Here is a 12751-nt window from a genome sequence, read left to right on the forward strand (position 1 = left end):
GAAATTCCCGAATATCACTTTCAAACACTGACTGGGCTAGGGAGTTGTATGGTGGCTAATGACAATATATTGATTGATGTTGTATTGCTATCGACCAGGATCACACTTTTGGCCCTTGAGTGATTGTAGGGGCTTAGCATTTTTCTGTCTGATCTAGGCCCCAGTGTTGCCATATCTGTATGTCATCTTATTAGATATAAACTTATGATCTAAAATCTGAAATCGCTTAAGTCCCTTCAGTTCTGGATCTTGGAGCTTTGCAGTGTATCAGAAAAATGACAAGAAATCATTTTAAGATTTACTTGCAATAAGGAATATTTTTCTTTCCTCGAATGTTTTATTTTACTGGAGATAATTTTTATATCTTATTTTTAATGATCTGCATCAAGTTCTGTATTTAGGCAAACTGATCTAAGAACAGTGAGAAACTGGCTTGCGTATTTTCCTCTTTATTCTCCTTCTGCTTTATTTTTGAATGCTTCGTTATGTTCTTTATTTTCTTCTGCTTCTTTGCATAGGATACTATTTTAGATACTGATGTACTACATCAGAGTGTTTCTTGCTTTTTTGTTTATATTCATTGAAAAACAGATTAACCTAGATCAGCAGGAATGATATTTTCTGACTTTACAGAAATATTTAGAACAAAAATCTTTAGTAAGCTGTGTAAATGTTTAGATATATGTGACCGAAGGCAATTTGTGTAAAATCCACATACTTATGAAGTTCTTAATTTTTACATTTCACTTCAATTTCGAAAGGTTTAAAAAGTAACTGAATGGTTATTAATATAAAAGTTTATCAATGGAATATCATAAAAACTAGGATTTAGGTTCATAACTAAAGTTTTCAAGTTTTGTAACAAATTAATCATCAGATGAAGTAATTAAAGCAGATTTGTTAGTGGACTATATTCTGATGTCAAGATAAAAATGAATTGTTTCACAAATTTCTTTTCTTTTTTTATATAAAGTTGAAATATTTATAGTTAGTTTGTTGTGTGCTGTCATCTATTAACAGCTTCTTAAAATATTTATGTTTAACTGAAGCCTTCTGCTAGTTAAGGGTCTATTACTTGAAGATATACACTTCTTTTTTCATTAAATTAGTTTTACTTTGATAACAGATATTTTTCTTTAACAGCAGTTCAATGTTTAATTCATCCTAAAAAAAAATCTTGATGGCTTTAATGTTTGATTGAAATGATAAAGTACAATTCAGTTATTCTGTTTGAGAGAACTGTTGATACATTTTCATGGATAATCAAGAAAAAAATTGGTTTGCCACTTTTAGTATACCCAATCACACAGGACTAAAAAGAGAAATTTTTCCATGTAAAATGTAAAGTAGTAGAGAAAATGTTATGGAGAAGTATCAAGGGGGAAAAAATAAATTCTGGAGAATAATAAAACATACACAAAACAACTTTTTTACTTACACTAGAGATAAATATGTAAAATAGAAAAAGCCAATTTCTTAATTATTACAGTATTCTTGATAACATATTACTAAATATAAAATTGTGGAGTTTCTTTTAAAAAAATTATGGGTTTTGAAATTAAAACTACTAAAGAGAAATTTAAATAAATTGAGTGCAATCATTTGTGTGTGTTTCATTGCCATGCAGTTACTTTTATTATTCCTTGAAATCTTGTCAGTAGCCCATTACATTTTCATACTATGATTTTATATTTAGTCACGTATGACAAAGAATAGAGTATGGTGACTTAAAAGCATGTTTTTTTTTTATTTATTTATTTTTAATGCATTTATATTAAACTGTTTAACTTAATTTTTTAATAAATATTATTAGATTTGGGGGGTGCATAACAAAGTAAGACATCACTTTTTTTCAGGCTCTTTCAGTTAACTGACTTCCTATTCCTCCAGGAGTCATTTTGATTTTCTTCTGCTTCCTAGTTCAGTATCATTTAATATCTGTCTAAAAATTATTTGCTAAAATATTGTATTTTTATATATTAAAGAAATATTAAGATTTTTTTTCAGTATATGAAATATTATCCTGTCTTTGTATTAATTCAAATAATTGCTTATATTTTAAGGCTATTATTTTATTTCCTAGATCCTGAGACCATGCTGGTTATGGAGTACTTGGAGTTAGGCAGCCTTTTAGCCTATTTGCAGTACCGCAAAAATAAATTAAACTGTTCTCATCTTTTGAAATTTGCTGCTGATGTTGCTGAGGTAATAAACATGATATGTAGTATATGTGTATGTGTTTTTCCTGTGTTCATCTTCATAATATTTCCATTTTGTATAATTTAAAATTTTTCTTAAAAGGGCATGGAGTATCTTGAGAAAAAGCATATTGTTCACAGAGATTTGGCAGCAAGAAATATTTTGGTAGCATCTGAAAAGCATGTAAAAATTAGTGATTTTGGCCTAGCTCAATTTACAGAAGATCATTATTACCGAATGAGAACTGAAAGAAATTTACCAATTCGATGGTAAGTATCTGATTTTAATATACAGTGGTGGCCAAAATTGTGGACACGTTTGGAAATTTTTATGTTTTTGAACTTTGTATGCTTATAGAAAATGTTACGTTTCGCAAAATGCAAGCTTGTATATATCATTTTAAAGAGAATTAATTACTGAATTCAATACAAAACACAAAATTCAGTTATTTGCAATACAAAAAAAAAGTTATATGTACTTTAATATAAATAAAAAAAACACATTTATGAAGTGGTTTGTAATGTCTAGTTTTCCTGGCCAATCACTGTTCTTGTTCTGAGAACCAATCAAATGTTAGTAACTGCCAGTAAAAGCTGACATCATGTTTACACTTGAAACAATTCATTATTTTGCTTTGTTCTGTAGAAGGAAGACCTGTTTCTTATAAACTGCAATTACAAGTAGGAATTTTTGTAAAAATTTTTAATATTTAGTCAAGAAGCAATGACATTAAATAAAAGAGTAGATTGGACACCTAGAAAGAGATGTAATATTATTGTGTTACGAGAAAGTGGTCTTTCCTATGCTGAAATTGCAAGACAGGTGGGTGGTTCAGTTCTGGAGTCCGAAAGTTTTGTTTACGATATCAGGAGACAAATGCAATAAAAAAAAAAAGAAGGAAAAGGCCAAAAAAGGTGCACCACATCTATTGATGACAGAAGAATAAAATGACTATGTCTCCAAGATAGAAAAATGTCATCAGCGGCCATCAGAAGTGATCTGAATGATGCTGGTGTTTCTGTAAGTTCAAGAACAATCAGGAGAAGTTTAACATATGTTGTACTGAGAGGTAGAATTCCACTAAAAAAGCCTTATCTTAATTTTCAGCAAAGAAAAAAAAAAAAAAAAAAAAAAGACTACAGTGGGCAAAGGAACACATTAATTGGACAGATGATCAGTGGTCACAAGTTGTATGGAGTGATGAAACTTAAGATATTGTTATTCGGTAGTGATGGGCGAAAATATGTAAGACGTAGAATAGGAGAAGAGCTACATCCTGACTGCATTCAAGCAACTGTGAAGATACCAGTCAGTGTTTTTATTTGGTCATGCATGTCAGCAGATGGTATTGGTTACCTTTATGTCATCGATGGGACACTGAATGCCAGAAAATACATTCTAGAATAAGAACCAAAACGTCTACCTTCCATCAGAGATCTCTTTCCCAACAATGCTTCGTTTATTTTTCAGCAGGATTCTGCTCCTTGTCACATGACCGAAATATCGAAAGAGTGGTTTCGTGCAAAGAGCATTAAATTGTTGTCATGGCCAGGAAACAGTCCTGACCTCAATCCTATCAAAAATTTGTGGCACCGTTTCAAAATTCTTGTCCGAATGAGGCGCCCATCAAATAAAAGGGAACTAATTGAGGCTATAATTGTTCCCTGGCATCATGTAATAACGAAAGAAGAGCTTAAAACTCTTGCCAGCTCAATGAAACGTCGATGTGAAGCTGTAATAAAAAATAAAGGGTACCCTACTAAGTACTGATAACTCACTGCAATCATCACTATCTAATGTATATCGATAACTATTATCGTTTAACTTTTTTTGTATTGCAAATAATTGAATTTTGTGTTTTGTATTGAATTCAGTAATAAATTCTCTTTAAAATGATATATACAAGTTTGCATTTTGTGAAACGTAACGTTTTCTATAAGCATACAAAGTTCAAAAACATAAAAATTTTCAAAAGTGTCCACAATTTTGGCCACCACTGTATCTTTTTATTTGTTTATTACTTTGGTGAAAATGTCATAAACTGATTTTATAAATAATGCATTTTTCTATTATTCTATTACTGCATTCTTAATCTTATAGTAATATTTTTTTAGATGCAGTTTCATTCTATCAAAGCTTCTAAGAATGACTTTTTTTTTTTTTTTTTTTTTTTTTATTAAATAGTAAAAAGCTTATGCATAATAAAGCTAAAAATTAAAGAAAAGTGATTTTTCTTATTAACATTGTTTAAATTTTCTAACAAAGTAGCAATTTTCTTGTTATCTGTTTCTTGAAACTTTATAACCAGTGTTGCAGCTGCTTATCAGTATTCAAGAAGTAAGTCGCTGGAAGTTCAATCTGAGTTTGCATCCCAGCAAATGAACTGGCAGTATTGGCTTTTTCATGGTTTTTCCTGTGTGTAACATGGATAGGAATCAGTGTGCCTTAGAAAGTCCTTCATGTCTCTACCCTTAGGAAGATAACCTTTGCATTGTTTTGCCAAAAAAGTTTTAAAGAAATGCAAAAAAAGTATGTAGTCACGTAATAATAGTAAAGAGAGAAAATAATAGTTTTGTGTTTTTTAGTAAAAACAGTTTTATCTGATGAATCAAGATAGGATGAAAGGCGACTGTTGTCAATTATCACTGTATAACCAGTTTGTTAAAAACCCTGTTGAATAAGTTCAGTTCCTGCCAATCACTGTATAACCAGTTTGTTAAAAACCCTGTTGGATAAGTTCAGTTCTTGCCAATCAAGGTTGCATTAGCAGTGGTCAAACAGTATGCCATTTATTCAGATATAGCATAGGATATTGTGTTATGGCTTATCTCATCTAACAGTGATATCAAATTAAACTCATCCTGAGGAGTTGAGTCCAGCAATATAACCAAGTTTAGCGAAAATGATTTATTCAGCTTCCTGTGAAGGTGAAATGCAGCTATTTGAAAAAATGTATCCTATGATTATTCTGATCCATGTGTTTATTTTACCTTTTATATATGTGAGTGGGGAGTTGAAGATGATATTCTTAAGTAAATAACACTTCCACACCACAGACATTTAATGATTGAAGCTACAGGAGCTACAGATTTGAACAGTACCGTTGCACGTTCTCGCGCTTGTTAAATACAATTACAGTTCTGCATGACTTTAAGTATTTAAATAGCTACACAGCACCTAGTCGTGCTTGCTATTTTAACATAGTTCTTTTGTTACCACCTTCGCGTGGAATCAACATCTATCTTTTGCTCTTGCTGTCGACACATACGTGATGCCCTCTGGTGGCTGTGTTGAACTAACGGATACCACATATATCTCTTAAATGAACCATTTTTTTAAGCTTATTTTATGTAATTTCCTTTTACACTGTTAAATCTGCTTTTAACATCTAAAATCAGATGTTGTTATTTTCACTACACCAAAGGCAAAAATTGCTGTTCTAATGAAATTGGAAATAGTTTCTAATCAATTAGGAATAATACTGCCATTTTTATGCCATATTATAAAAGTGAACTGTTGACCAGTTGAACAGAATGAATTTTTCAAAATAACATGTTATTTTTAATGACATTTTGCAACTAGTGTTATGAAATTTCCTGCATCAGTTGCAGCATTAAGGCAAAAAACTTTGATTACAAAATTTCTAATTCTTTCCATTTCCTTAATATGCATTATCACCTGAATCAAAAGTAAAATTTAATAGTAATGATAAAATTTTGTAGTAATATATAGGTAGTAAATATGTATTTCCTTTTTTTAATTGTATTCAAATAATTAGGTAGGTTTTAATAATGTTAAGTTGCTGTCCTTCTTGAACCTTTTAATGTTGAAAGTAGGGTAAGTACAGAAAAAAATACTAAAACTTTTAAGAAATTATTTTTTGTTATTGTTTTAATGGTAAAGATTTGATTTTATCATCTGGGAACAAGGCTTTACTTTTATGTAAGGAAAACAAGTTGTGTCTTTGTATAATTTCCAGCTGATTTTTTTCATAAAAATCTGACTTGTAGAATTTATAATCTATCATTCAAATTAATTTACATATCAGGTATACAAAAATTTTTGGTCATTCAAAGAATTTGCCTTCGGTTCTCATCTCCTGTTTGTTTGCATGCTTACACATTATGCATTTTTTGGGGGGGTATAAATTCATGCATTTCAGATTGCAATTGTACTAATTTATGTTAGCTTTCAAGTGTTTGGCTGCAATCTGGTTGTAAGTTCCTTATTTTTTTTAATTGCTTTATATCATTTTGGCAATGTGCCTTATAATTTTGGTGTTGTTTTAGCAGGTAACCTACCATCTGTGAAGCTTGATCAGAGCTAAAGAAACTGATAACATTACTAAACCACACATAAAGCAGCATAAATAAATAAGTAAATACAAAAAAATTATGCTTAAGTACTTTCGTTGCATTAAGATTAGCCCAAACAGATTAATTCTGAATCTACAATTATACACATTTTATCTGGCAACAGCAAAAAATCTTCTGGTTGTGAAATCATTGCTAGAGGCACTGCTAATCAAAATGGCACCATCCATGCAGGAAAAGCCATATTATACTTTGGAATATGCCAAAATATCATCATTTATCATTGTTCAAAGCCTTTTTGATTGAAATTTGGTAAAGAAGCATCCTATTGTCACAACATCAGACTGTGGGTGAAGCATTTTCAGGACACGGGATGTTTGTATAAGTAAACAAGCCCAGGACAAACAGCAGCCAAAACCGAAGTGGTAAAAAAAATCTGTAAAATGTTTTTATGAAGTCCCAAAAAATCAATGTGCTGTGCAAGTTCTGAACTCAGTGTGCCACATGTAATGGTGTGGTGTGTGTTACGGAAGGGTCTACAGTTCTGGCAACACACCTTTCAGAAGATGCAGGCATTAAAACCTTTGGAAAAGCCGTTGCATAAAGCTTTCTGTGAGAAAAAGTTAATCACAGTAATTTACAGATTTGGGACACGAAAAATCCACACGTTGTAATGGAACATGAGTGTGATTCTGCCAGTACCAGTGCTATAAATTCTTACTATTTCCAACAGTTGTATTTTTGGTCTTTTTTTCTTCATAGAAAAATCAATTAATGGGTAATTTCTCAAGATATGCTATCAGAGTGGTTGTTCTTTCAGTTATAGAAAGCAGTTCCTGGTTTCATTCTGCAGCAAGATGGTGCTCTACCACTTTGGCATGAAAATGTATGCTAGTGCCTGAACGATAGTATATCCCATCACTGGAATGGTTGTGCTGGGTCAAATGGTGTGCCATTGCTTTGTTGGCCACCAAGATACCCAGATCTAAACCCTTGTGATTTTTTTCCTGTGGGTTTTTTTTAAAGGCAAAGTGTTCATGCCTCCATTTCCCCAGGACTTAACAGCAACTAAAAGCGCTATCACATACGATATTTGTTGCCGAAACATTATGCTAGATGGAACAATTCTGAGAATTGCACTTCCACGAAATGAGGTTACCATCTTCACTTAATAAACAGGCTGAAAGCCAAACAAGAATCAGTTATCACTCAGATTGGCGAAAGTGACGTTTCCTTTCGAGTGATGGTTGCTTTTCTGTGTTGCATTTTGTATCCCTCACACTCTTTTCATTTTAAACTTTATTGTTAGTTATGGAAAATAATAGAAAGGTGATGGCTGTTAAGGAAATCACTTTTATCTCGACTCTGACGATTCTAAAACCTAAAGAGAAAAAAACGTGCAAAGAGAAGTCCTAGTCTTTGTAATGATCTGTTGTATATATTTGATTTTATTATTGTAAATTTTTTTTGTGTCCATATATTTATTTAATAACTTTTATGTACATGATATAATGCCATTTATTGATATTTGTTTTGTGATGAGTCAAAAATTTTTATTTTATCCCCAAACTGTTAAATATTTCATAAAGGCCACTTGCTCAATTTTTTTGTTTAAATTCCCAAGTATAGTTACAAATGCAAAGGCTGTATGTAAGTGGGTGAATTTTAATGACTAGCCTAATGCACAAAATGCACTTAAATTATTTTTCAACTGTGTATTCCATATCCATGATAATGTGCAAAGAACTGATGACTACAGTTGCTGATAATTATGTAATCGTTATATGGATTAGAAGTAACTTCAAATAAACTTTTTGGCAAGACAATGTTCATTCTTGTATTCATATATATATATATATATATATATATACACACATTTAATAAATCATATATTTACCTACACATAGCGAGAGAGATGTGATGGTTTTAGAAGTCGTTGATGTATGTTTATTAGTGTTAATGTAATGAATAAGATTTTTATTAACGAATGTATATACAAATTTTTTCATCTTTCATAATAATAAATCCATAAATTTCCAATGTTTCAATATGTAGTATTTATAATAAAACTATAGTTCTTAATGTGTTTATAAGCTAAAGTGCATTTCATTAATAACATGAAGATAATAGCATATAAATTTAATGTGTATGCTCATTATTACATAATCTATGTTTTAATAAATATACATATTTGATGATTTTAACATTATGCAATTTCAATTTAAAAGTGATAAAAGTAATCAGCAGAAAAGTAAAGTTGCGCTTATACAAACATATTTTAAAAAATTCTACTATATAACAGTAGCATTCTTTTCACACTATCAAGCATGAAATACAACAAATTTGGCGAACTTTTGGCGACGAGTAATTTGTAAACAAATCATCAGAAATAGCACGTCATAAAATATGGTATACTCTGAAATTTCCATGATTATAAATTTAATGAATATATAAACATTTAAAAATGATTTAGACAGTTATACTACAACAAAACAGCAATATATATATATGGCTTTTTCTTTATTTCTTCTATTAACCCTTTGCGGTCGGATTAAATTTGGAGATGGGTATCGTACTGGTTGGAATTAATTTCCCTCGATAGAACAGGGATACATAACACGCAAGTTTACAATGGATAAACAAGATTTAGTAATTCTTTTGTGAACTTTAGATATATCTTTATTCAATACACTAATCTAGTGATATGTTTTTGTATAAAATTTGTCTTTTATAATTCTCCTTCGTGTGATATTTTTCAAAACACTCTCCAACATGCAGGCCAGGTTTTTGAGGGCATGTATCACAAAAATAATTGGTTTGGTGCCTTCCACCCTTAATCTTTCTGTTTGAACATACACTACAATCTTTACTTTTTACATTTTTGCAGTGCTGCAATATATGCAGTTTTCCATTAAGTCTTTCTTCCTTATCAGAGGTCAATGGTCTTCCTGGTTTGGAAACTGCTCCATAACGAAAATAACCTACCAGTTGTGCCACCAATTTTCAGACGAACATAAAATGTGGCATAGGTGTCCTGTTCTCTATTCTAGCTGAATTTTGGGGAATTATTTTGGAATATTTTAAGAAGAGATAATGTCTAATTACTGTTAAATACAATTTATAAAATATTCTTTGGAATCTTACAAGGTATCGTCGAATGTTGTCGATTTCATTTCGTTCAAAAGACGACTGACTCACCACTGCGTCTTGCATGACAGGCGCTGGGTCACAACTTTTGTTTAGATTAGATTACATTATCTCCAATCGATGGAGCACCGTATTGGTTCGTGAATAGGTTCTTTAGGCATTGAGGTTCCTATAGGAAAAGTGTAAACTGATACATGAATGCATACAGTATACGATTCGTATAGTTCCTTGCTGTGGTAGCTGAGAGCAGACATATGATCGAAACGGTAAGAAGGCTTTGGTGACTGAGAGCAAACATACGACCACAACAGTAAAAAGGCTTTGGTGGCTGAGAGTGGACATATGACCGCAAAGGGTTAAATCGGCATCTATTTCCACTGTCTATGATTTCACAGCGAAAGCCATCGCTATATTGAAAATTACCGTGATCCTACAGAAGCAGAACTTTCGTCTGTTTGGTTGAACATTCGTGAAACATGCCTCCAGATGGAATATTTTTGGAAAATTTTCAAAATGTTTTGCATAGCCGGAACATTTTTTGGAAGCCTCCTGTTTAAAGCAGTGCTACTAGAATTACGTTTCTTGGAAATGTCCCACCTAGCCGCATGCATAGAAGTGATAACGCCGTAGATAAGTAGCAGATTGCTGAAGTGCTTGAATCATTAACAAAGGATATTCTATCACAGGCATTGCAGGATTGCAATATTCATAAATATTTACTGTGTCACCAGAGGGACAGGCATAGAACATCTATAGAAACTTCGATAACTATAGTTTCATTCTAAATTCGATGTATCACAATAAAGTAATTAACAGTATTCACGGGTATGCTTTCTTTTTGTCCCATTTAATATGAAACACACTGTATTATAGTATGCAACATAACCAGAAGAATGCACTGATAGGGCCTAGAAGAGGACCTCGATTGGTGTTGTACTTTAAATACATTAAAAACGCATTTCATGTGATCCTATCTGGCATCTGTTAATTGAAGCACTCCTATTTCACATTTATCAATACTCATCATTTTACTACTGTAATCAGTTGTAAAACAACACTGACATGTATATCTGTTTTTCATTCACAAAAGCACTGTCCTGATATCTTTCGACATGACTAGAAATTTGTTTCAATTGTTGACAGATTGCCATCACAATTCAGGAAGGTGATAGAGCAGCATCACAGGTGTTGTTCTCATATCCATTGCAGTTATTCCTTTTAAAACAACACCACAGACAGTCTGACACCGTAGGAAGATCAACAAAATTTGATCATCAGGTGGGTGTATTGTGATTCATACTGACAACCAAAGGAAAAGACAGAGTAGGTCATCTGTTGTTATAGATACAGCTCCATTGGTCATTTGTTGCAAGAATGCCATGATTTTTATAGTATGATTTATATCTGAAAGCAATATGTTAAATAAAAAAAACTGAAATTAAAAATTGAAAAAAAATAGATGTAAGGGGGGAGATAAATAATTCTCCCCTTTTTTTTAACTACAGCTATTTGTTATGTTTTTTTTTTTTTTTTTTTTTTTTTTTTTTTCAAATTTTAAAATTCTGTAATGTGTAAATTAGTATATATTGAAAATCAATTGGTGTCAGTGGAAAAAAAAACAATTTTTTTGCATTATCATTAAAAGATTTATGGATTATAATGTTGGGCAATAGGAATGTTTTTTTAATGTCCAGTAATGATTTAAATCAATTCATAGTAGGATTGGTTTGTTTTTAAAATCTAAAAAATATATCAATAGGCATTCACTTCAGGTATTTAAAAATAGGTGGTAAGTTCTGCTTTAGCTTGTTCCATGGCTTGTAAAATAAATAATTTCAAAATTAGGTCTTTTGCTGCATATTCACTGCATTTGTTTTTAAATCAAAAGTATTACAGACAAAGACTAGTATGTGCAGAAACACAGATGAAGCATTAAATTAAGTAGTGTTATAAGAAATAAAACTGCTAAAGTTCATATAGGCTGATATAGCAAAATTTAGAATAAGAAGGTTGTAACGATATGCAAAAGACTTGGAATTACACAAAGTAAGATATAAAATGGACAAAAGCAGTTCAAATGACAGAAGGCTTGAAAGCATGGTTTTAGTAGACAGAAAAACGATATGTTATTTTATTAATTGCTGATGTAACTATGATTAATTGGGCAGTTCAAAATGTATTTATCTGATCAGAAATGTTGGAGTAAATTGCATTTGGTAAGTCAAAGATGACTAACGGGAGAAACAAATATTGACACTATACTGCACTCAAAAAATCTTTTTACTGCTGATTGTTTTCTAATTCTCTGTACAGTAATTTATTGTTAAGACTGAAAAAAGCTAGTTTTCTTTTCATGATATTATAGCTTAATTATGTACAAGCCATAACCCTCATCTGAATCATTGGAAACTATGGTTCAACCATAGTTTGTAAATAAATTGATAGACATTACTACTGAATATAGTTATTATTTTTTTAAACAAACATTGCATTAATATAGTGCATTTAGTGCAAAGTAGAATAAGGTTTTTACTGGTGCAAAAGGGTTTCTGATTAGGAATAAAATATCAAACCATGTATCTTCTTCAAGACCTAACTTATTAGTATATCTATACATTGAGTCATCTGGAAAGTTCTGCTGTTTTTCTTGAAGTGCATTTTCATCTATTAGCAAATAACTATAAAGCAGATGTCTAAGTGTGGTCTTTCCTACTAGCATTGCTTAATTCTAGCAAGGGTTTTGGCATAATTGTCCCCTCCCCCAGTGCAGTGATAAAAATGGAGACTGCAAAGCTACATTTTTACCATATTATGCTCTTTTATTGTAGAAAAAGAAGAAAAAAAAAAAAAATGCCAATCAGATTTGCTCCTAAAATGTAAGCTGTATACAGACAGTGTTGTTTCTGATGATAACAGTTTGAAAGTGGTTTGAGAAGTGCAGAATTTAAGCCTTGGAGATGGTGCCTGCTTTGTAATCATCCTTTCTAAAGATGGACCAATCAAAAGATGCTGTCTCTTATCAGATGGACTGAACATTCCAAAAAGTACAGTATGTGATTATTTCAAGAAGACTGGATATATAAGTTGCTATG

The 12751-nt window shown here is 31.3% G+C and overlaps 1 protein-coding gene across 4 annotated transcripts in view; it reads left to right on the plus strand.

The window, feature by feature from the left end:
• The window catches only part of hop (tyrosine-protein kinase hopscotch), a 99284-nt gene that overhangs the window by 74586 nt on the left and 11947 nt on the right, over window positions 1-12751 (plus strand). The window contains exons 15-17 of one of the 4 annotated variants that reach the window (XM_085810624.1): window positions 2084-2205; window positions 2302-2468; window positions 10803-11071. In XM_085810624.1, the coding sequence (XP_085666750.1) occupies window positions 2084-2205; window positions 2302-2468; window position 10803 (290 nt within the window). In that variant the 3' untranslated portion in view covers window positions 10804-11071. Of the gene's footprint in view, window positions 1-2083; window positions 2206-2301; window positions 2469-6488; window positions 8591-10802; window positions 11072-12751 lie in introns of those variants that run through there. The other 3 variants (XM_085810622.1, XM_085810623.1, XM_085810621.1) reach the window with 3 other exon arrangements.

This window comes from Stegodyphus dumicola, chromosome 2 (genome assembly GCF_044657685.1).
Source record: "Stegodyphus dumicola isolate Sdum_Otavi_A_Nest chromosome 2, ASM4465768v1".
NCBI classification, from domain to species: domain Eukaryota; kingdom Metazoa; phylum Arthropoda; class Arachnida; order Araneae; family Eresidae; genus Stegodyphus; species Stegodyphus dumicola.